The sequence below is a fragment of the Lutra lutra genome, chromosome 2 (genome assembly GCF_902655055.1).
Source record: "Lutra lutra chromosome 2, mLutLut1.2, whole genome shotgun sequence".
Taxonomy (NCBI): Eukaryota; Metazoa; Chordata; class Mammalia; order Carnivora; family Mustelidae; genus Lutra; species Lutra lutra.
In genome coordinates, this window is record NC_062279.1 from 154,702,640 (window position 1) to 154,728,545 (window position 25,906).

General features: G+C 35.5%; 1 protein-coding gene across 1 annotated transcript in view; it reads left to right on the plus strand.

Annotated features, from left to right (window-relative positions):
* The window catches only part of NCAPG (non-SMC condensin I complex subunit G), a 53,262-nt gene that overhangs the window by 5,450 nt on the left and 21,906 nt on the right, over positions 1-25,906 (plus strand). The window contains exons 6-14 of the mRNA XM_047718985.1: positions 1,385-1,577; positions 2,028-2,177; positions 7,137-7,277; positions 8,864-8,987; positions 10,163-10,249; positions 10,572-10,751; positions 13,031-13,141; positions 15,823-15,942; positions 22,837-23,061. Coding sequence (XP_047574941.1) covers positions 1,385-1,577; positions 2,028-2,177; positions 7,137-7,277; positions 8,864-8,987; positions 10,163-10,249; positions 10,572-10,751; positions 13,031-13,141; positions 15,823-15,942; positions 22,837-23,061 — 1,331 coding nt within the window. The remainder of the gene's footprint in view (positions 1-1,384; positions 1,578-2,027; positions 2,178-7,136; positions 7,278-8,863; positions 8,988-10,162; positions 10,250-10,571; positions 10,752-13,030; positions 13,142-15,822; positions 15,943-22,836; positions 23,062-25,906) is intronic.

Sequence of the window (25,906 nt, forward strand, 5' to 3'; positions counted from 1 at the left end):
AATTTATATCAGAGGTAGGGCAGAAACTCTTTTCAACTCGCTCTCATATAAAAAAGTGCTATCTATTCCCTTATTCCTTTTGTGTATTTTTTTCCTTTCTTTTCTTTTCTTTTTTTTTTTTTTTTTTTTGGTATTTGAGAGAGAAAGAAGCAGATGACCTCCCACTTAGGCTGAGCAGGAAGGCCTGACACTGGACATAATCCCAGGACCCTGGAATATGACCTAACCTCAAGGCAGACACTTAATGGACTGAGCCACCCAGGCACTCTCCCCTTTGTGTATATCTTGATAGGAATGTGTGCCATGCTATGGAAACAGAAATTAGGAATGATCAGAGTAGTGTAATTTTCCTTTTTTTTCCTCTTTTTTTTTTTTTAAGATTTTTTTTTTTTTTTAAAGATTTTTATTTATTTATTTGAGAGAGAGACAGTGAGAGAGAGCATGAGCGAGGAGAAGGTCAGAGGGAGAAGCAGACTCCCCACGGAGCTGGGAGCCCGATGCGGGACTCGATCCCGGGACTCTGGGATCATGACCTGAGCCGAAGGCAGTTGTCCAACCAACTGAGCCACCCAGGCATCCCTTTTTTTAAGATTTTATTTATTTATTTGACAGAGAGATCACAAGTAGGCAAAGAGGCAGGCAGAGAAAGCGGGGAGGGAAGCAGGTTCCCTGCCAAGCAGAGAGCCCGATGCGGGGCTCGATCCCAGGATGCTGAGATCATGACCTGAGTGGAAGGCAGAGGCTTAACCCACTGAGCCACCCAGGCACCCTTTTTTTTCCTTTTTCTCTCTGTTAAAACTAGAGACTCTGCTTATAGGAATGATGAGGAATAATGTATTTTAAATTTCCAAACCCCATGAGAAGACTAAGATAGCTTAATTTTGCTGTAGCAAGAAAACTTGAGTTTTAAAACATTGTCAGCAGACTAATGACTGGGAGGATGACTAAAAACTAAGAATAAAGTTTGTTCAGTGATACATGCTTGTATGATTCACTACTGCAAATAGCAGTCATGTAATAGAAGAAGTCAGGCATCAGGTAATAAAATCGCTATCATAATGTTAGGACTAACACTGTAGTCAGTGAACCCTGGGGAGAAGGAATGCAGAAATTTTTGTAGGCTGTGATAGTGGTTGAGCGTTTGGGTTAGGGCCTTTTCCATTTTCATTAGAAGTAAGCAGCATTGTGACTTTTGCAATATTATTGTACCTTTATTTTTTTCTTCAGTATTTTTCTTTGTTGTTCTTAGTCTCTTCTCATTTTTATTATAAATGTTGGTTTTATGTTAACATTCATCTGATAAAAGGTAGTTAATACAGACAAAATATAGGAAATGGAAGCTAGAGGGAGCCTATGTTCACTTATATTTCAAATGACTTAACAGATGCTGTGAAACAAGCAGTGCAGAAGCATCTTCTCCAAGGCTGGCTACGTTTCACTGAAGGAAATATATTGGAGTTACTTCATCGGTTAGATGTGGAAAATTCTTCTGAAGTGGCAGTCTCTGTTCTTAATGCCTTATTTTCAGTGACTCCTCTTAATGAACTGGCAGAAATCTGTAAAAATAACGATGGCAGGTATATTATTCATTACTTGTAATGTGATGCTCAGGAACTTCTGCAATTACAATTAGTTCTTTTCTAATTACTTCAGACTGTTTCAATAGCTTTTGTCTACCTCACTTGTGTTTTCTTTACTCTGGTTGATGTCTTTTCTATTTATCCTCCTTGTGTAAGAACTCACTACCTTATCATAGACTACTTTAGCTGCATTCTTTTTTTTCCCCATTTTTGCATTAGCTTACCATGGAAAGTCCAACAACATGCTTCCCTCTTGTATGCTTGCTTGTTTGATTCTTTTTCTCTAAATATTTTCATTTGTGTGTGGGTGGATAAGATAATGACTTTGCAAATTAAAAAGATGCTAGTTTTAAATCAGATCTGCTTTTTATTTCCCATTTTTTATATCCATTCAAATTTTTAACTTTAAGATTACTCTTTTTCTTATTCTCTCCCTTTTAAATGAAGGAAACTGATTCCAACAGAAACGTTGACTCCTGAAAATGCTTTGTATTGGCGTGTCCTTTGTGAATACGTGAAATCGAAAGGAGATGAGGGTGAAGAATTTTTGGAGCAGATTCTGCCAGAGCCCATAGTATATGCAGAGTATTTACTAAGGTAAAATTTTTTCTTTTTGTTTGAATTGTACTTTTGTTCCTGCATGTGTCAACCCTTAGCCTCCTCTTTCAAAGTCATGCTTGATTGGGGGTCAATTAAAAACCATTTTTTGGCTAGGCAGGGATAAATAGGAATGTACATTGAGTCTTTCTGAAGAATATTCTGTGCTGGACAATACACTGAGAGAGTAAAAAGTCAATAGTTTAGGGACATTCCTTAAAACCGTTAGGATGTTATTATGAACATTTTTCCATAAAGTTGATAATGATGATGTGTTAACTCTTTGAAATTGGTTGGCAAACCTTTTCTGAGGGTCAGATAGTAACTATTTTAGTCTGTAGACCTGTGTCATAATGACGGTTCTGCTGTGGGGGTTCAAAAACAGCCAGAGAATATGTAATGAATGATTGTAACTGTTTTCCAATAAAACTTTTTTCTACTTATATGGACATTAAATTTTAATTTCATATAATTTTTATTTGTATATATATATTTTTTTTACATTTAAAAAAAAAAGATTTTATTTATTTATTTGACAGAGAGACAGATCAGAAGTAGGCCCAGAGAGAGGGGGAAGCAGACTCTCTGCTGAGCAGAGAGCCTGATGCGGGGCTTGATCTCAGGACCCTGAGATCATGACCTGACCCAAAGGCAGAGGTTTAACCCACTGAGCCGCCCATGCGCCCCATATCTGTATATATTTTCAAATGTATTTGTGTATACATCCATGTGTAAACAAACTTCCATTTAAAAATGTAAAACTTGGAGCACCTGCGTGGCTCAGTGGGTTAAGCCTCTGCCTTCAGCTTAGGTCATGATCTCAGGGTCCTGGGATCGAGCCCCGCATCAGGCTCTCTGCTCAGTGGGAAGCATGCTTCCCCTCTCTCTCTCTGCCTGCCTCTCTGCCTACTTGTGATCAGTATCTGTCAAATAAGTAAATAAATCTTTAAAAAAATAAAAATGTAAAACTCTTAGCTTACAAGCTGTATGAAAACAAGCAGCAGGTCGTATCTGGTGCATGGGTCATACTTTTCCAACTGACAAGGTGAACCTTGGTGGCCAGTTTAATATTAATTAAAACTTTAACTTTTTGGCTTTTTGTTTTTTAAAGCTTTTTCAAGATATACCTTTTTCTTTATTATTCTCATTTCACTTTAAAATTACTAAGTCAAACACGAATGCAACTCTTGTCAAAATTCAAATATAGAAATATGTAGAAGAAAAATGTGGAATTTTTTTCATCTCCTAATTCCTCAATTCCATTTATCTGAGTTAACAATTTAGGATATACACTTTCAGACCTCTTTCTTTACATTTATATACACATATATTAAAATACATAATTTTTAAAAAATTTATATAAATTTTTTTAAACACAGCACACAATACATATTTTTGGTTTTTTCCCCAACCTCTTATATCTGTGATCATTATATGTTAGTGCATATAAATTTACCATGCTCTTGACAACATATTATCCCATAGTATGATGGCAATGCTTAATTTACTTCTCTGTTAATGGACGTTTAGTGTGTGGGGCGCCTGGGTGGCTCAGTGGGTTAAGCCTCTGCCTTCGGCTCAGGTCATGATCCCAGGGTCCTGGGATCGAGCCCCGCGTCGGGCTCTCTGCTCAGCAGGCAGCCTGCTTCCTCCTCTCTCTCTCTGCCTGCCTGTGATCTCTGTCTGTCAAATAAATAAATAGAATCTTTAAAAAAAAAATGGATGTTTAGTGTGATTCCAGTTTTCACTGATAAAGTTATGTTAACTATACATTTTATGTATGTTTGGGATTTTATGGGGTTGATTCCCAGAAGTGAAATTGCTGGGCCAAAAGTTACATATATTTTGGTAGATTTTGGTGTGTAGATTTTTAACTTTGTGCTTTTCATGCATTTTTTAAAAAGCTTCTTCCATATAATAGGAATTGTAGGCCTGAATTCTCTTTATGTGGAATGTAGTGTTCTGCTTTTGCTTATAATGATTCCACATTAGTTAGGAGGCAAAACTATAAATGCATTTTAATTTGTAGGCAAAATATTGAATCAAGGATAAATATCTTAAATGTGAGCCAAAATGGAAACTTACAGCCTGAGTTGATAGTAACATCATAAAAAATATGTGTGAATCTACTGTTTCAATAGTAATTGTTTCAGACTTCACTATTTAATTAGAGTGTTCATTATAATGCTGTTTGGGCCACGTTGCAGTATGTCCAAAATGAGTTTGATGCAATGTTTAATAATATGAATTAATATAAAAGTAGTAAATGCTTATAGAAAGTAAAGAAAATATGAGGAAATAAATATTTAAGTAATAGAGGGAGAGCCTCTCCTCAAGGATTGCTTCACAGATTAACTCTTAGTTACTGAAATCCGTAGGTAAGGAGCTTGCTTCCCCTGGCTCTGAGAAGTCAGGGATTCTTACAATTCCTCTGTCACTTAATCTGTGAGTTTTGAAATAGGTAACTTTTTAATCAACTTTTTTTCATTTATAAAGAAGAAAACTTTGAAAATTATATTTTAATTATTATTGAAAGAATACCTTAGAAATAGAATGGCTTTCTTTTTGGAGCAACATCACTAGATAGGATTAGCTTATTCAGGTACAGAAACAAAATTAAATGGAAAAATTACTTCCTCATAATCTCAGAGAAGTATTTTCAGACATATTGTAGTAGAAAGAGGTAGTAACTCAGAATTCTGATATGAAACAATTTCCTGTTACCTGAGGTATTCTCGTAAAGGAAGAAATCAGGGATATTAAATTAGGCTTGCCAAATATGAGGAAGAAAAAGAGACATCAACACAAGTTTTAGAAAGTGACCTTAAGTATAAATTCTTGAAGAGAGCTTTAGGAAAAGGCTTTCTTATTCTTGAGTGCTCTTCATTGTAATGAATGTGTTTAAAAATGGTTAAAAAAATGCGGGCGCCTGGGTGGCTCAGTGGGTTAAGCCGCTGCCTTCGGCTCAGGTCATGATCTCAGGGTCCTGGGATCGAGTCCCGCATCGGGTTCTCTGCTCGGCAGAGATCCTGCTTCCCTCTCTCTCTCTCTCTGCCTGCCTCTCTGCCTACTTGTGATCTCTCTCTGTCAAATAAATAAATAAAATCTAAAAAAAAAAAAAAAAAAAAAAAAAAAAGATTTAAAAATGGTTAAAAAAATGATATCATGATAATTAAAATTGGTGGGTCCATTTTAAGTTGTATTTATGCAGTTTGAGATTTGTACTCTATTAATGAAACAACTACTCTTTGAACTTATTTAAAAAATGATTTTTAAAAAATTTATTGATGCTATGCATTGTGCTAAAGCTGGAGTGGTAAAGTACTCAAATGGGAGGGAAGGATTCAAAGATGAGTGAAGGTTTTATAGCCTGTCAGAAACCAGTAACTCTAAGCTAATGATTTTGATAATTATTAGCTTCTTTCCTTTAGTTTTCTACTAGAACCCAAAGAGTGCTGATACCACTGAAAGTCCTAATCTCATGGCCAGAGATTTGTGACCTTTTCTTTACTCTTGGTTATCATTTTATAGGCGAGTCAGTTTATTCATCATACATAGTTCTGCAGTTTTTATAACTTGATTTTTGTTGACATTTTATTTATTTATTTATTAAAGATTTGTATTTATTTATTTGACAGAGAGATCACAAGTAGGTAGAGAGGCAGGCGGAGAGAGAGGGGAAGCAGACTCCCCTCTGAGCAGAGAGCCCGATGTGGGACTCGATCCCAGGACCCTGAGATCATGACCTGAGCCGAAGGCAGAAGCCTAACCCACTGAGCCACTGAGGCCTCCCAGTTGACATTTTAAAAATGACATTTTTCATCAGGATTGTTTTTCATATTACTTTCAGCCTAAAGGCACCAATTGTGTAAGCTTAAACTCCTAATTCTACCTTTAAGTAGCCTTTTTTGTTCACACAAAAAGAGAGATCTTTTGGTAGGCTGTTGAATTTTATCTAGGTGAGGCTTGTAAAAGACCTTAATTTGAGCAGGGATAGTAAGAATAAAAGGGTAGTTGATAGTACTTGTTTAGGAGTATCTACACTAAAATAAGAACAATACAGATATTAGTAGGGCCTCTAAGTAAGGATAATACAAATTCATGAGCTCTATTTTTCTGACTTTTTAAAAGGTCATTGCATTCCTGGATTACTTGCATAATTAGTATTAATTATTACTTTTAAGCAAAAGAATAACGGTCAGTTAGGGATGATGAGTGAAGACTAGCTCTTTATGAAAAATTGAGTTCTTAGGGGCGCCTGGGTGGCTCAGTTGGTTGAGCATCTGTCTTTAGCCCAGGTCATGATCCCAGGATCCTGGGATCCAGCGATCTACCCCCATGTTGGGCTCATTCTGCCTCTGCCTGCTGCTCCCCTTGCTTCTGTCAAATAAAAAAATCTTAGAAAAAAAAAAAAAGTGGGGGTACCTGGGTGGCTGAGTTGGTTAAGCATTTGTCTTTGGTTTAAGTGGTGATCTCAGGGTCCTGGGGTGGAGTCCTGCATTGGGCTCTCTGCTCAACGGGGAGTCTGCTTCTCCCTTTCACTCTTCCTCTGTGCGCTCTCTCTCAATAAATAAAAATCTTTAAAAGAAAAAAAGAAAAATTGAGTTTTATTAAAGGGATCCAAGACTCTAATTGAGAATACTGGTTACATTGAAATAACGTTACCAATTTGAGAGACATAAATATGTGCTTTTTGAAAATTTCCCATAAGAAATTTGAATCTTTAATGAGTATATTTTCCAAATTCTTTCTGATTCAAGCCCATAAGTTTGTTTGCAACGGTTCATAACAACCGCATAGAGTTTATTCTTTAGACCAAATTAATATAACATGGTATAAACATCCATTTGGTTGAAGTTATATGAACTGAAAAAGACCCTTTTCTGACCTCATGGGGGACCTGTTTAATGTTTTTTTTTAAACAGATTTTACACATTTTATTTATTCTGCTTGTTTTAGTTATATTCAGAGTATCCCAGTTGTGAAAGATGAAAAGAAAAATGATTTTTCCTATATTGGAAATTTGATGTCAAAAGAATTTATAGGTCAACAGTTGATTCTAATTATCAAGTCTTTGGATACAAGTGAAGAAGGAGGAAGGTATGTCTAAATATTAATTCTCATCCTAATTTGCTCTTTTAATATCCTGTATTGAAATATGTTCTTGTTACAGTATGATTAAATATATTTATATTTAACCTAGCTCTCTACAGTGCAATAGAGTTTTCTTTTTCCTCTTATCCGTGTAATATCTAGCAGGAAATACACCCTTTCTCTCTGTGTATACATACGTGTATGTGTGTGTGTGTGTGTGTGTGTATGCACTCACATACATATATACTTATACATAAATGTAATTGACTCCCTGATCCCCCATCCCACCTCTGTGGAGTCAGAAATCCACATAAAACTGTTGACCTCTCAAAAACCCAATTATTGGGGTGGCTGGGTAGCTCAGTGGGTTAAGCCTCTGCCTTCAGCTCAGGTCATGATCTCAGGATCCTGGGATTGAGCCCTCTCTGCTCAGCAGGGAGCGTGGTTCCCTCTCTTTCTCTGCCTGCCTCTCTGCCTACTTGCGATCTCTCTGTCAAATAAATAAATAAAAATCTTAAAAAAAAAAAAAAAACCAAAACTATTAATAGCCTATTGACTAAAAGCTTTACCAGTAAGCATAACACAAAAATTGATGTAAACAGTTGATTAACATGATTTTCTATATTATATGTATTATATATCATATTCTTATAATAAAGTAAGCTAGAAAAAATGTTATTAAGAAAATCATAAGGGAAAATAAAGTACTGTACTGTATTTCTGGAATTGTAGTGTACTATATATGTACTATATATATATATATATATATATGTATATATTTGCCCATATATATACATTGGCAAAAATATGCATATAGGTGTTACCTGTGCAGTTTGTATCCATTTTGTTCATATATATGGAAATACATTCAGTTTTTTCAAAATAAATCAATAAGATTGCAGGCTTTGCTTAAAGATTTCTATTACAGGGGTGCCTGGGTGGCTCAGGGGGTTGAGCCTCTGCCTTCGGCTCAGGTAATGATCTCAGGGTCCTGGGATTAAGCCCTGTGTCAGGCTTTCTGCTCAACGGGGAGCATGCTTCCCTCTCCCTCTCTGCCTGCCTCCCTGCCTACTTATGATCTCTGTCTGTCAAAAAAAAAAAAAAATCTCTATTACAGAGAGGGCCAGTGATACTATCTGAAAAAAAATTTTTTAAAGATTTTATTTATTTATTTGACAGAGAGAGATCACAAGTAGGCAGAGAGGCAAGCAGAGAGAGAGAAAGGAGGAAGCAGGCTCCCTGCTGAGCAGAGAGCCCAACATGGGGCTCGATCCCAGGACCCTGGGACCATGACCTGAGCTGAAGGCAGAGGCTTTAACCCACTGAGCCACCCAGGTGCCCACTGTCTGAAAATTTGATTCACTTCTGATATTTTGTCATTTCACCATGTTGACTTATGACAGATTGTAGGGCCATTTATAAAAAAATACTTTATTGCAGAACATGAATTTTTGACCTAGTCTGTACATATTTTTTGTACCTATAGTGATAAAAAAGAACTGAAACAAATATAATTAAGTCTGCAGAATAAATGTTAGAGATAAAATGTGTTTCTGTCATGGTTAAATGAAAATAGTTCTTTTTGAATGTAGGAAAGGACTACTGGCTATTTTACAGGAGATTCTTACTCTACCCACAACCCCAGTATCCCTACTTTCTTTTCTTGTTGAGAGATTGCTCTGCATCGTTACAGATGATAATAAGAGAACACAAATTGTAAGTAATTTTCTTAATTGTTGATAAAGGTTAAAAGGTTTTGGTCAGTGAGATTGAGGATTGTCTTGTTTCTGTTTTTCAGTATTTTTTGCTGTATCTTCACAATTGCTTTTTGTCTTAGTCTTGTCTATTAAATTTTTAGTTTTTAAAACTGAATGTCTCTCCCACACATGCATTTGAAAAATCATCCTCTCTTCCTATCATTCTGTTGAATCAGTTTGAATAGAACAAGTTAGGGTAGAGGGGACAGGTGTCTTGATTACTAGAGTGTTTGAGAGCTGGCTTAAGTTAGACACACTTAGGTTCAGATCCCTTCTACTTTCTGGCTTTGTGACTTTCAGCAAGTTATTTAATTTAGCCTTTTTACATGTCTGTAAAATGAGAATAACAATAAGACCTACCTTGTTCAATGAAATAGCATTCATCCAGTACTTGGTAAATACAGAATTAAGTGTTATCTATTATTATACTATTGCCAAGTATCATTTTTTCGGGGGTAGCCAAAAAGACCTGTATCAGTGCTTTTCATAAATTCATATAATCTTTGCATTGCAAATTAATTGAGGGGTTGTCTTTGCCAACCCCTTCTTATACATACTTATACATAAATCCTTTCTACAACATAACATTCCCAGTTAGTGGTTATCCAACGTCTGCTTAAGTACCTTCATATGGATGTAACCTTTTCCTGAATCAGCCAACTCTTGTGTCCCAGTGGTTCTGAAAGGAAAGTCTTTAGTCATGCTGGCATTATTTATGCATTCTATACCCAAAGGAAGAATAAAAGCATGTTCTGTTTTTCTATATTTAACTCCTGTGGAGCTAAACTAGGGAGGGAGTTGAAGAATGTAGACAGAGAATTTTAGGTTTTGGTGCCTAAGATTAGATACTATATTCATTTTTCTTTGTTTTTCAAGCATTGTATGAGGGAATTTATCTTCAGTGTCTATGTACCTGTTTACCTTCTCATAATCTTAGAGTTTTTAGTCAAATATATTGTTTGGTCATCCCCTCCCCCCCAAGATTGTCTAGCAAGTAGAATGTGTGCTTTACTCTATTTTGCTCTATTTTTAAAGAGATTGTGGTTACTATTTGGAGTTCTGTGTAGCAGTTTGGTTTCATTTTATGATATAGAACATATATTAAAGGATGTGCTCCGACTTATAATTTATTAGGTTACAGAAATTATCTCAGAGATTCGGGCGCCTATTGTTACTGTTGGTGCTGATGATCCAGCTGATGCAAGAAAGAAAGAACTCAAGGTAAATTTCTTCTAAATTAAATAAATGCTTGAGTATAACATAGCTGTGCAAGTCTTTTATTTCCTCTTGCTGTACATTTTCAGAATTGTTCTCACAGAGTCAAATTATTGATTAACAGTTAAACTATAAGAGTATCTAAAATGTTACCAGATTATGCAGTCTGAAAGATTTGCCCTTCTTTGGATCAGGAAGACCACAACTTTTTGTATATGCCTGATTCTGCTTAACTTCTGGGTTGTCATAATGTTAAATATTACTCTTTAGTTTGCTATAGATGTTCATAATAATAGCTTTTGCTAAAGCAATTTATATCTTTCCTCAGATGGCAGAAATAAAAGTTAAGCTTATTGAGGCAAAAGAAGCTTTGGAAAATTGCATTAACTTACAGGATTTTAATCGAGCATCAGAATTAAAAGAAGAAATAAAAGCATTAGAAGATGCCAGAATAAACCTATTGAAAGAGACAGAGCAACTTGAAATCAAAGAAGTCCATATAGAGAAGGTATAGATAACTTTATCACACTAAGTTTCAGCTGTTATTAATCATCTCAACTACACTTTTTTTCTTTCTTAACTCAGAAAGCTTCCAGAATATCTTTACTATGGAGGGCTTTTTAGCAGTATCATGAATTAAGATGAAAATAATTTTTTTTCTCTTGTTCCTTTTTATTTTAGGCTTTGAAAGGAACACCTTGATTAACTTTAATTATTATAACTGGGACTTTATTTGCTCTCCTGTCATGCTAATCTCTATAGTCTGTAGTCTTTCTTCCTTGCTAGGGAAACTTACCTTCCAGTGTTTTCCTTCTTTGTGTGTGTGTGTATTTTGAATGCTTTAGAGGAGGAAAATGCATCCATCTATCCGTCTTTTTCTTTGTGGAAAACTCCTGACCTTTCTGAGCTAGGAAAAGAATTTCTATGGTAACTATACCATTATACAGGTAATTTTTAAAGCTTAATTACACTTTTTGCTTTTAGAAAAAGTTAAGTAGTTTTGTTATTTTAAATGAAATACTAAGCATTTTATCTAGTAACACTTAAAGCTGAGTTTCAGCAGTTATTTTTTTTTAACTTCATTGGTTTGATAAACTAGTCATATTTTAACATAAGATAGAATGGTATCAATACTATAATATTTGATGGTATCAATTACTATAATATTTGATATTTTCAGGAGGTCTTTTAGAATTCTGCTTTTGTAGTAAACATCATTATTATTTTACTTCAGTTTAGGAAGTGCTGATTGGAGTACGTTCATAAGGGGAATACTGAATAGGGAAGAATTTACTATACAGGGGCGTTTTGTAAGTTGTGCTATGTCCTTGGCGCTCTCTAGCCATAGACATCCCTGCTCCAACACTCCACTTTGAGTATGCCTGAATTTTATTTTCATAACCAGTATCTTATTTTGTTTGGCAAAGTCTATGGATCATTATAGGTTCTTAATTTGAGGAGTGGATTTAAAGTGAAAAATGAAAATATAAACTGAAAAACAATATAAACTGCAGGTCTGAATTGGGTAAATATGAACAAATATGGTTTATCATGATTAATATCTGTTTAACTTGACTTCCCTTGATCTTTTGTGTCTTCATTTGTCCTACTTAAGGGTTATAAATTTATTATAGTATAATTACAGAATGGCGTAATAAATGGTATACGCAGGGAAGTTATAGGGGTTTTATGGCGAGGTATCTAACTCAGGTATGGTGGTGTTGGCTTCCCTAAGGGAAGAAATGTTTTCACTTGACGTCTGAGTAAAAATTAATAATGTAAGCTAACATTTACAGGATGCTTTTTCTGTGGTAGTCACTGCTTCAGGCACTTCGCAAGTGTTTGATTCTCACTATAACCTTAGGGGATGGTGCTATTTTCATTTTATAGAGGAAAAGTAACTTGCCCAAAGTCACACAGATAGTAAGTTGTAGAGGCAGGAGTCCTATCCAGGCAAGTTAGGCAAGTGGCTTTAGATTTGTGCCTTTAGTGCTGTTGTCTCTCCCTGATGAATTGTTAGAATGCAGGCAGATGGAAGGCATGTGGGAAGGCTCAGAAATTAAAGAGTACCTGCTATGTTTGAAAACTTCAGGTCCACATGACTAGAGAGTTGAGGGGGGAGAGGTAAGAGATAAATCTGGTGGAAAAATTAAGGGCCAGGTCTTGTAGGGCCTTACATAAGCAATATTGAAAACTTTCTGCCTTAGCCAAGGATCATGGTGAACCACTAAATGTTTTAAGTGGTAGAATGAGATTTATATCTTCGTCAGAAAATGTGATAAGAGCTTACACAGGTATAGTTGTTGAAGACTACTATGTTATAATGTAGGCTTGATATGACTTCAGCCAGAACAAGATAATGATGGTGGATGTGGATAGAAGTAATGGATTTGAGAAGTATTTAGAAATTAGTAACAGGGAGAAGAGTGAGTTAAAAATGTATCATAGGTCTTTTGGTTTGGACATTTGGATAGATGACAGTGTTATTTATGGAAATAGCACAAGAGGAGGGATTGGGATAATGATGATTTGGTCTCTTTTGGACATTTGAGTTTGGGAAGTCTGTGGAACATATATGAGGAAATGTCTTGTAGTAATTGTATATATGAATCTGAAACTTAGAAAATAGCTGGGTCAACTCATGGGTGGTAAATGGAGTTGGAGGTCTGGATAAGATTCCCTAGGGAGTGTGTGTAAAGACAGTATGTTTACCCTGGAAAAGCTAACATTTAAGGGATGGGCAGAAGATATTCTTACTAATGCAGAGTATTTTGTGTTTCATTTTAGAATGATGTTGAAACACTACAGAAGTGTCTTATTTTGTGCTATGAACTGTTGAAACAGATGTCCACTTCAACAGGAATAGGTGCAACCATGAATGGCATCATTGAATCTTTGGTATGTTTGTGGCCTTTGAGGCTTTATGTTTTAGTCCACTCCTTCTTCGTTTGATAAGTAATACGTTCCTTGAAGTTCCAAAGAAGAAAAAGATGACCATCTTAAACATCTGATAAATATCAGTGGTAAAAAGAAAAATTATATAGTGGGTACTTCATATTGTGAATATTAAATTAAGATAATGTATATAAAAGTCCTGGTATATAAGTGATATTTATTCCTTTAAGAAGTATGAAAAAATTATGCTAGAAAAAGATGTAGAATATCTTCATTTTTTGATAGTAAGAGGAAATAGTGAAAAACATTAGGAATATTTAAGTACTGGAATCTTGCTGTCTAGAAAGACTATGAGACTGTTAACATTGTGAGTCCTGTGAAAGGAATTTTTTTCCTATATATTTAAAGGACTTTATACTTAAGTAGCTTTTCAAAGGTAATTCCCATATTAGTGACCATAGGGACATAAATACTGCAAGACTGTAGTAAAACAACATTGTCTGAAAGCGATATAATTCAAACACATGTAACTTTTCATTTTCTGTAGTCAAATTTAAAAATTAAAAAGAAACAGGTGAAATTAATTTTAATATATTTAACCCAATATACCCAAAATGTTTTAATGCCTTCATTTACTCAATAATAAACTATTGAGATATTTTACATTCAGATCTTGGTGCTGTCTTTTTTTTTTTTTTTTTTTTTTTTCCCTTTTTAAGTAGGCTCTGCCCAGCATGGAGCCCCATGTGGGGCTTGCTTGAATTTCCGACCCTGAGATCAGAGCTTGAGCTGAAATCAAGAGTCAGACACTTGACCAACTGAGTCACCCATGCTCCCCTTTACTAAGTCTTAATAGCACATCTCAGTCTGGTGTAGTCATATTTCCAGTGTTCAATAGCCACATGTGCTCAATGGCTACAGTATCACTTAGTGCAACTCTAGGGTATTGTTTTTACAAGTGCTACTTATCCAAAGCAAATTTTGAATGTGTCCGGACTCTTCCAGGATTCTCCCCCAATTGTTTTTACTTGGGATTATTGAAAAACAGCCAATTAATATAATCTAAAATCAGGTTCCTTGGATTGTCATGAGTTTCTAAAGTCAGTAAAGAAGACCAATTATTGTTTATAACAATGTAGAGCTTCTGATTAAAAGATTTTACTAAACCATTAGAATATAGCTTTATTCTTAGTGAACCAAATGTCTTCAGTAAAAGTAGTACTTTTAAAGTTCTGTTTGCATACTTTATGTCTGGTCCTATTGTAAGAGAATGTTAAACTATCATATAATTACATAATTGAAGTAGTATATATGAAGACTATACATGTTGGAAAAGATACTCAATTTTGAGTGAAGAAACATAAAATTGAATGGTCATAATGGTTTTAAGTATACAAAGACAATTATGTCTAAAGATTGAAAGAAACTAGAGGGATGTAAATGAGTAGAGTATTTAGATAGAGGAGTTAAAGTATTTTAATGAAGTTACCGTTTCTAAATAAAAATCGTAAGTTACTAATTGAACAAATATTTATTGAACATCTACTGTATACTAATTGTCAGTGATAGTGCACATGGGATATAAAACATGTAGACTGCCCTTGTAGATCTTCTGGTCAAATGAGAAGGGACATCAATCAAATAAACAAGTGGAAGGTTATGCCATTGATAATTGCTAGGAAGAAGAGCTATATGGCCATATGTGAACTTGTAATAGTGGAATTTGCTCTATTCAGGGAAGATGACTTTGATCTGATGTTTGAAGGGACATCAACTATGTGAAAAAGGGAAAGAAGAATATTCTAAATTTGCTCTTTTCAGTAGAGCTACAACTAGCCATGTGTGGCTATTAAAAACCTGTGTCGATGGCGCCTGGGTGGCTCAGTTGGTTAAGTGTCTTCCTTTGGCTCAGATCATGATATCAGGGTCCTGGGATTGAGTCCCATGTTAGGCTCCCTGCTCAGCTGGGAGTCTGATTCTCACTCTCCCTCTGTGCTCTCTCTTACTCAAATAAATAAATAAAATCTTTAAAAAACAACCTTGTGGCTATTAACCATCCAAACTGAGATGTGCTTCAAGAGTCAAAATACATTGGGTTTTGAAGACTTGGTACAAACAACACAATGTAGATTATCTCAATTTTTTTTATATTGATTACATGTTATAATGTTAATATTTTCATTATATTGGGTATAATGTATTAAAATTAGCTTCATATGTTTCTTTTTAATGTGGATAGTATAAAATTTAAAATAACCTATGACTTACATTATATTTCTTCTGAATAGCACTGAATAAAAGACATCAAAATCAGTATAAACAAAGAGCAAGGGGTAGCATGATATAAGATGGTACTAAGAAAGACTATGCAATGAGATATATGTCATGTAAGGGAGTTTTATCTTTGCCCTGTCAACATTGGGAAGCCATTGAGTCACTTTTAGCAGGTGGAGGGGGAGGTGTCTCATGATCAGACTATATTTCATTCTGGCTACATTCTTCTGTTTCAGCAATTTAATATTTACCTTTTTTTTTTTTAAATTGAAAATTGAGTTAGACAATATGGATAAGAAGTAGATCTATAACATCATACAGAAATTATCTATTTGACCATGTTTTTAATATACTGTTACAAATTTCTTGTCCTTGTCAAAATTATTTTTAATTAAATTTATTTAATTTAGATTCTTCCTGGAATAATAAGTGTTCATCCTGTAATAAGAAATCTAGCTGTGTTATGCTTGGGATGCTGTGGACTACAGAATCAGGATTTTGCAAGTAAACACTTCGTATTACTGTTGCAGGTAGGATTTATCCTATGACAAAATCTGGGTTGTATTTCCTGAAATAAGTACTCAGAATCTGTGGAGATCCTGTGAGTGCTCTAAATTTAATTTATTCCAGGGCTTATTAATGATGATGACTATTATGGATGACTTTTAGGGACAGGATGATTTCTACCTTTTTATTTCTTTCTTATTAAAGTAGAAAAATGAAATGTCAGTTATTTAAGATATTTTTTTTTAAGATTTTATTTATTTATTTGACAGAGAGAGAGATCACAAGTAGGCAGAGAGGTAGGCAGAGAGAGGGAAACAGGCTCCCCGCTGAGCAGAGAGCCCAATGCAGGACTCGATCCCAGGACCCTGAGATCATGACCTGAGCTGAAGGCAGCAGCTTAACCCACTGAGCCACCCAGGCACCCTTTAAAGTATTTTTTAAATTAAACATATAGCTTATTCTATGCCCAGCATTATTCTAGGCTTAGAAAATAATAATATGGGGGTGCCTGGGTGGCTCAATCAATTAAGCATCTGCTTTCAGTTCAGGTCGTGATCCCATGATCAAGCCCTATGTCGGGCTCCCTGCTCAGTGTGGAGTCTGCTTCTCCCTCTGCCCCTGCTTCTGTTCTCTCTCTCGTACACTCTGTCTCATGTGTGTACTGTCTCTCAAATAAATAAAATCTTTTTTAAAAAAAGAAAATAATGAGATAGGTAATGAAAAAAAAAAAAAAACAAGATAAAAGTTGGTGTCCTAATGGAGTTTACATTTTAGAAGGGTAAACACATAATGAAAAATAATATATGGTGTGTCAGATTGAGAAAAGCAAAGAAGACTTAGTACAAAAAAAAACAAAACAAAGAAGAAGGGTAAGGAGTAGAAATAGAGGGATCTGTTTCATAGGAAAGGCCTCACTAATAAGTTGAAATTTGGGTCACTACTAGAGGAAAGTGGGTGAATGAATTATGTTAGATATCTGAGTAAGATGTTTCTGAGGAGAGGGAAGAACAAGGGAAGGGGCCCTGAAGTAGGACTTTGTTTCACATGCTCAAGGAACAGGGTAACTGTCGCTAGGGCCAACAGCAAAGAGAATAGTAGGAGAAAGGATTAGCAGGCAACAGGATCTTCTATGGAATTAATAGATTTCACAGTGAATGAAATGGGAAAGAACTGGAGGATTTTGAGTAGAGGATTATTAGGATCTGACTGGGGTATAGTGTAGATATAGACCAGGGGTTAGCAAACTTCTATAAAGAGCTACAGAGTAAATATTTTGGACTTTGCAGACAGTATGGTATGTCTCCAGTACTATTCTGCAGTGCAAGTGTGAAAACAGCCATAACAATATGTATATGAATTAGTGTGGCTGTAGTTTAGTAAAAATTTATTTATGGACACTGAAATTGGAATTTCATATAATTTCACATGTAATGAAGTTATTTTTTTAACCATTTAAAGATGTAACTCTTCTTAACTTTAAGGCTCTGTAAAAACAGGCAGCAAACTGGATTTAAGCCCCTTAGCCATAGTTTGCAGGTCCCTAATATTAACTGTAGGGGTACAAGTATGGAAGCAGAGATACTCATAAGGAAGGTATGCAATAATCCAGGAAAGAGATCATAATGGCTTGCACCAGTATTCAAGTGGTTACTGGTGTTGCAAAAGGGGTGGTAATCTAAGTTTGGAAGACAACATCTTTAGAATTTGGTGAGGAATCTGATGGGACGTGCGAGAGAACGAGGTTAAAGATAGCTGAGAATTTTAGACAAAAGAATTGGAAAGATAGACTTGCCCTTTCCAATGATGGGGAAAACAGAGGGAACGGGTTGTAGGGCAGGTGGATGAGATAAGGAGTTCAATTTTGGGCATGGTAAGTTTGAAGTTTGAGTTCCAAGTGGATATATCAAATAGGCATTTGTATGTGAATTTGGAGATAGGAAGGAAGTGCAAGCTGGAGAGATGAATCTAAGTCTTTGTAATAGTATCCAGTGCTTAGAGACTGGATTTTACGTGAGCAATGAATGTAGATTGATTGGAGATCTTGACTTTGTAGTTCCCGAGGGCTTAGGGCACATTTAAAGGAGAGATCAAGAAGAACCAGTACAGACTAAGGTGAAATAGACAGTAAGAGGACAGTAAGAGCACTTCCTAGAAGGTAAGTGAAAATGATACTTTAGGGGCGCCTGGGTGGCTCAGTGGGTTAAGCCGCTGCCTTCGGCTCAGGTCATGATCTCAGGGTCTTGGGATCGAGCCCCGCATCGGGCTCTCTGCTCAGCAGGGAGCCTGCTTCCTCCTCTCTCTCTACCTGCCTCTCTGCCTGCTTGTGATCTCTCTCTGTCAAATAAATAAATAAAATCTTAAAAAAAAAAAAATGATACTTTATAGGGGCTAGTATCCCCTGACTATCCAATGCTGGTGATAGGTTGATAAGGATTTATTTATAATTGACTGTTTGGGGCAAATAAAGAAATGTTTGGTGATGTTCATGAAAATAGCTTATGTGGAGGGCAAAGCTTTATTGGAGTGGGCTGAAGAGAGAATTATGAGAGAAGTGGTGGAGATAGCCAGTGTAGACTATACTATTTCAAGATTTCATTTTTGTTAGGAGAAACAGAAATGGGAGGTAGCAAGAGAAGGGTTTGGAATAAAATGAAGAGCTTTTTGGTTTTAATTTTTTTTTAAGATGGAGAAGATTATACCATGTTTGTAATGAATGCTAAGGACAATGGCCCTGTTGAAAGGAAAAAAAATTGATAATATAGAAATAGAAGGCACTTGCTAGAGTGCTGTTGAATAGACAAGAAGAATGAAATCTAGTGTATCAGTGGGATATATTTGACTTTTTAACTCCTTTGGACATCTGTCTTTAACATTTAGGCCTGGCTTAACTTCAGAAATATACCTCATTCCATTTCCCTATATGAAAAGACAATGTGACTCATGTAGCATCTGGTGTTGCCAATGTAACGGTATAAAAAAGCTGCAAGGAATTTTGGTGCAAATTGGTTGCCAGCAGGTATATGAGAGTACTTTGCTCAATTTGAAAATAACGTGACAACACAGATCATCATTTTCATGAAAAGATTATTTTAAAAGACTGAAATCTTGGGTGTCTGGGTGGCTCAGTTGGTTAAGCATCTCACTCTTAGCTCAGGTCATGATCTCTTAGGGTCCTGAGATCTGGCAGTGTTGGTCTCAGCAGGAATCTGCTAGAGATTCTCTCTCCCATTGCCCACCCCAAATAAATAAATAAATAAATCTTAAAAAAAAAAAAAAAAAAAAAGCCTGAACTCAACCAATAATAGATTATTCCCTCAGCATGAAACCCTTATCTTGGAACATCTATCCATCCATCCATCCATCCATCCATCCATTTATTTATTTATTTATTTATGTATTTATTTATTTATTTTAAAGATGTTATTTATTTATTTGACAGACAGATCACAAGTAGGCAGAGGGGCAGGCAGAGAGAGGGATGGCGGGCAAAGAAGGCCCAGGTGCCCCTTGGAGCATCCTTTAATATTGCAATCACATTACCAAGAGAAAGAAAGCATACAGTTAGAACTTGGGGAAATTATATGTTCTAGAAATGGTCAAACTGATAATGGCTTATCAGAGGAAGAAAATTAAAAGCATACTTGCGTCAAAAGATAGTCATTAGGAATTTCAGGGTTTTGTTCTAACTTCCTTTTTTGTATCATTTGGCATCTCATCAGTTTGTTTATTATACAGTGATGAAATTCCTGTTGATGCTTTGTTTATAGTTATAATGCTATGCTGATGTTGTCACAGAAAGATTTCTGTTATTGTTAGATCCTTTTGGAAACGTGAAATGTCGGTAGTATCTTCAAAATGATGTGAAGTTCTGGGGCGCCTGGGTGGCTCAGTGGGTAAGGCCTCTGCCTTCGGCTCAGGTCATGATCCTAGGGTCCTGGGATTGAGCCCCGCATCAGGCTCTCTGCTCAGCAGGGAGTCTTGATATGCTAGATTGATCTCTGGTTATTACTTTAAGTGGGAGAAAATTCTTTTTAGAACATTTGATAGTAAAGAATTCATTTATGTCTAGCTTAATTAGTATTTTTGGGGGGGGCTCTAAAAATGGGATAAAGCATTCATTAAGATGTTCTATATACCACTAAGAATGGTGCTGAAGAACTGTGAGTTGTAGTCAAGTTTGAACTCTAATAGAGGAGATTAAAGGTAGACAGTTATATAAAATTTCTAGTATTGCAGTAAAGTAAATACCATAGAACTTTTCCCAATAACAATTAAGTTCACTTAACCTTTAAAGATGAAATGTGAATTTTGACCCTTTTAATTTTTACTGGTCATAACATTAATAATAAGTGCTGTGGTCATTTAAGCCAGAAGAAGTACAGTATGATTGTAATGCTTAAGTGTGTCCTGGAGTATTCTGAAGTATTTAATACTAACTCATACTCCACTTAACAGAGCTTATAGGAGCCTTGATACTATTTGTTTTCATATTTATACTTTTCTTTTATGGAAAGGAATTGTCAAAATCAAGCAGGTGTGAAAGAGAAATGATTTTTCTTACCCAGACCATTCCACAATTTTACCCTCCTCCAAATCGAACCAGTCAATAAAAAGCAATAAATTAAAGTTTTGAAGAATTGAAGTTTGCCCCCCCCCCTTTTGGTACAATAAACAACTGAGATCTCTAAACTTTTTTTTAAGGATGAGCTATTAATATATGCCTGAAAATATAGCTAGATATAGTTTTTTGGGTTTTTGTTTTTTTTAAAGTATGCTCCATGCCCAATGTGAGCCCAGTGTGGGGCTCAAACTCATGACCCTGATGAGATAAAGAGTCAGACACTGACTGAGCCACCCAGGCACTCTTAGATATTTATTTTTTATAAATTAAAAATGTTGTTTGTGAATATCAGGTTCAAATGCAGTAAAATAAGTTATATGTAAAATGTTATCTTTGTTTTCTGTATGTCATCTTACATTGGGGTTTTCCTCTCTTCTCACATCCTTAAAAGGGTTCACGATCAAAAGAAATGAACTACTGAGTAAATTCATTTGTTTATGAAGTTATTTTTAGGACTATCATTAGAAGATTTTAGATTAAGGGAAGATAGCTCTCTTTTGGAGGAGTAAGAAATTCGTTCTTTTTTAAATCAAGTTTTAGTAATAAAATTTGATTTAAAACACGTATACATACTTGCTAGAAAGGCAGTAGAGAGAAATCCTTCTTTCCTTCCCTTGGCTCCAAGCCCAACATGGGGCTCAAACTAAACAACCTCAGGATCCAGAGTCACATGCTCTACTGACTTGAACTAGCCAGGTGCCCCAGAAATTATTTTTTTTTTTTTAAGATTTTATTTATTTATTTGACAGAGATCGCAAGTAGGCAGAGAAGCAGGCAGAGAGAGAGAGAAAGAAGCAGGCTCCCTGCTGAGCAGAGAGCCCGATGCAGGGCTCGATCCCAGGACTCTGGGATTGTGACCTGAGCCAAAGGCAGAGGCTTTCACCCACTGAGCCACCCAGGGGCCCCAAATTATTTTATTTTAAAGTCTTGCTTAGATAAATACAGTATTGAGAGCTATTGCTAACCAGTAAGGGACTAAGAATGACAAGGAAAACCTGCTCCTGAAAGGGTAGCATGTTTAGAAATCTTAGAGAACAGTCCTGACATTGCATTTTGCTTTGGCAAATTTGCAGGTCTTACTGTAATAGATATATTTTGAAATTTCAGAGACTTGAACTATTTTTCTCAATTCACACTTGACCAACTTACAGGTGATTTTTATTCATTCTAAAGACTAGGCCATATAACCAAGTAATATATCAATGTCCAAAATTTAAGTGCAATAAAGAATATAATAAAGCTCTTCATAATAGAAATATACAGCTCTTTTTTTTTTCATGGCTTTGACATTTGGTATATAGGAATTCAGTGTTCTTAACCTAGGACAAACTCCTAGAACCTGCTGGATTTTATGGTTTACCTCCTTTTATAAAGGAGTCCAGTTCATCGAGAACTGAATTTACTTTTAACGAAATCCGAATTTATTGAACTAATAAAATTTTATCTTTAGTGAAGCTTGATAACCTGGGAGAGTACTGATAATCTAATGAGTTATTTTTATTGGTTAGAATGTAATGTTTTTGACTTAATAGATGGCTGAAACAATTTCATTGTAATTTTCTGCATCTTAAAAAAAATTATATCCAATATATTCTTTTTTTTTTTCAAATAAAAGGAACAGATAAATCAGCCTGATTCTAATTCTAGGAGTTTTCTCGTACTTAAGGTAAGCTTTTTCTAAAAGAAGTAGAAGTCTAAATGTTATGGTATAAATAAAAGTAATAACTTAAGGTGCTCCTGGGTGGCTCAGTGGGTTAAAGCCTCTGCCTTCAGCTCAGGTCATGATCCCAGGGTACTGGGATCGAGCCCCCCCATTGGGCTCTCTGCTCGGCGGGGAGTCTGCTTCCTCCTCTCTGCCTGCCTCTCTGACTACATGTGACCTCTGTCTGTCAAATAAATAAATAAAAATCTTTTAAAAAAATTAATAACTTAAAAGAAATTTTTTTTAAACAATTTTTTAAAGATTTTTTATTTATTTATTTGACAGGGAGAGAGAGAGATCACAAGTAGGCAGAGAGGCAGGCAGAGAGAGAGAGAGAGGGAAGCAGGCTCCCCGCTGAGCAGAAGCCCAATGTGGGGCTCGATCCCAGGATCTTGAGATCATGACCTGAGCTGAAGGCAGAGGCTTAACCCACTGAGCCACCCAGGTGCCCCTTAAAAGAAATTTTTAATTTTTGAAATATGTTTCATGTGGTAGTTTCATAGACAGAAAATAAGGTACATGTTAATTTTGTGCATTATAGACAATGAAAAGTTTACTGAATCTATTTTTTTGGCTGGGGCTGTTTCAATTTAGGTTTTGCAAATTGATGATGTGACAATAAAAATAAGTGCTTTAAAGGCAATCTTCGACCAACTGATGACGTTTGGGATTGAGACATTTAAAACTAAACACAAAGCCCTTCAAAGTGAAAATGCAGAAATAAACACTGATGGAGACCAAGATATCAAAGATGCTGAAGAAGAGACTGCTACAGCCAAGAATGTTCTGAAACTCCTTTCTGATTTCCTAGATAGTGAGGTAAGAAATAATTATAGCCCTGTTATTATGAAATTTCTTTTTATTGTGTATGTTTATGCTCTTTATTTTTTTAGACTAAAGCTTAAATTTGACCAATAAAGACTAAATCTTTAAATTTGACATTTAAAAATTTTGGCTTTTAAGTATAATTAAATTCTACTTTCATTCCTAATATATCTCATTTCTTACTGTTATATTGTACGTGCAGAGAATTGAAATGTAAACAAAAATGACTATTAGAGGGAGTTCTTTTGTTTTTTTTTTCTTCATGTCTTTGTGATTTATGATTCAAAGTTTTTCCCCTGAAGTCTGAAGAAATAATTTAATTTTACATTGGGTTGGTGGAAGGTCTGAGATAGGATATGGGATTAAATTTTTTTCCTTAAGATACTCTTGAACTACACTTTTATAGCATATATAAATAATTAATCAAAAAATTTTTGTACTGGGACACCTGGGTGGCTCAGTCATTTAAAGTGGCTACCTTTGGCTTAGGTCATGATACCAGGCCCTGGGATGGAGGTCCACATGGGGCTCTCTCCTCAGTGGAGAGTCTGTTTCTTCCTCCCCCTCTACCTGCAGCTCTGCCTACCTGTGCTCTCCATCTCTCAAATAAATAAATAAGTAAAAATCTTTTTAAAAATTTTCATTTTTTTTTATTAAGGTGAAATTAATATAAACAGTTTTAAAGCGGACAGTTGATTGGCATATAGTACCTTCACGATGTAATGCAACTGCCAATACCTCTATTTAATTTTTAAAAAGTTTTGTTATCCCGAAAGGAATAACCTTTGAGCATCCTTTGTATCCTTGAGCAGTTGCTCCCTATTTCCCATGCAACCTGCTCCTTAAAGTCACCAGTATACCTTTTATCTCTATGGATTTAACTATTCTGGGTGTATCTTATAAATGGAATCATACAGTATGTGACTTTATGTCTGCTTTCTTTCACTTAGCTTCTTCTCTTTTTCTTTTTTCTTTTTGATATATTTATTTATTTGCTTTATCTATAGGTCCCATGGAGGAAGGGACTATATTTGCATGTTTTTTGGGTTTTTGTTTGTTTGTTATTTAAATATCCAAGGTATAATACATCATTACTTTTTGATATAATGTTCAGTGGTTCATTAGTTAAATGTAACACCCAGTGCTCATTGTATCACATGCCCTCTTTAATTCCCATCATCCTGTTACCCCATGCAACTGATTTCTATGCATTGATTTTATATCCTGCCAATTTACTGAATTCCCGTATGAATTCTAGCAGTTTTGGGTGAAGTCTTTTGGGTTTTTCCACATAAAGTATCATATCATCTTGCAAAGAATGAGATTTTGACTTCTTCTTTGCTGATTTGGATGTCTTTTATTTCTTTTTTGTTGTCTGTTTGCTGAGGCTAAGACTTCTAGTACTATGTTGAATAGCAGTGGTGATAGTGGACAACCCTGCCATGTTTCTGACCTTAGGGGGAAAGCTCTCAGTTTTTCCGCATTGAGAATGATATTCGCTATGGGTTTTACATAGATGGCTTTCATGATATTGAGGTATGTCCCCTCTATCCCTACACTGTGAAGAGTTTTAATCAAGAAACAATGTACTTTGTCAAATGCTTTTTCAGCATCTATTGAGAGTATCATATGGTTCTTATCCTTTCTTTTATTAGTGTAGTGTATCACATCGATTGATTTGTGAATGTTGAACCAACCTTGCAGCCCAGGAATAAATCTCACTTGGTTGTGGTGACTAATCATTTTACTGTACTGTTGGATCCTATTGGCTAGTGTTTTGGTGAGAATTTTCACATCTGTGTTCATCAAGGATATTGGTCTGTAATTCTCCTTTTTGATGGGGTCTTTTTCTGGTTTTGGGATCAAGGTAATGCTGGCCTTATAAAATGAGTTTGGAAGTTTTCTTTCTGTTTCTATTTTTTGGAACAGTCTCAAAAGAATAGGTGTTGATTCTTCTTTAAAGGAAGCCATCTGGCCCTGAGCTCTTGTTTGTTGGGAGATTTTTGGTAACTGCTTCGATGTCCTTGCTGGTTGTGGGTCTCTTCAGGTTTTCTATTTCTTCCTGGTTCAGTTTTATAGTTTATACGTCTCTAGGAATGCATCCATTTCTTCCAGAATGTCTAAATTTTTTTGTTTTGTTTTTGTTTTTTTTGCCTGTAGTTGCTCATAATATGTTCTTAAATCGTCTTTATTTCTTTGGTATTGGTTGTAATCTCTCCTCTTTCATTCCTGATTTTATTTGGGTCCTTTCTCCTAGTTTTGTTGATCTGTTCTACTGTTCTTTTGGTTTCTATTTTATTGATTTTTGTTTTTTTATTTCTCTTCTTCTGATGGGTTTAGGCTTTATTTGCTGTTCTTTCTCCAGCTCCTTTAGGTATAGGGTTATCTTGCATATTTGAGACCTTTCTTGTTTCTTGAGAAGGGCTTGTAGTGCTATATACCTCCCTCTTAGACTGCCTTTGCAGCATCCCTAAAAATTTGACTGGTTGTGTTTTCATTTTCATTTGTTTCCATGAATTTTTTTTTAAGATTTTATTTATTTGACAGACAGATCACAAGTAGGCAGAGAGGCAGGCAGAGAGAGAGGGGAAAGCAGGCTTCTCGCTAAGCAGAGAGCCCGATGCAGGGCTCGATCCCAGGACCCTGGGATCACGACCTGAGCTGAAGGCAGAGGCTTTAACCCACTGAGCCACCCAGGCGCCCCTGTTTCCATGAATTTTTAAAAATTTTTAATTTACTGGATGACCCATTCATTCTTTAGTAGGATTCTCTTTAGTCTCCATGTATTTGAATTCTTTCCAACTTTCCTCTTGTGATTGAGTTCAAGTTTTAAAGCTCT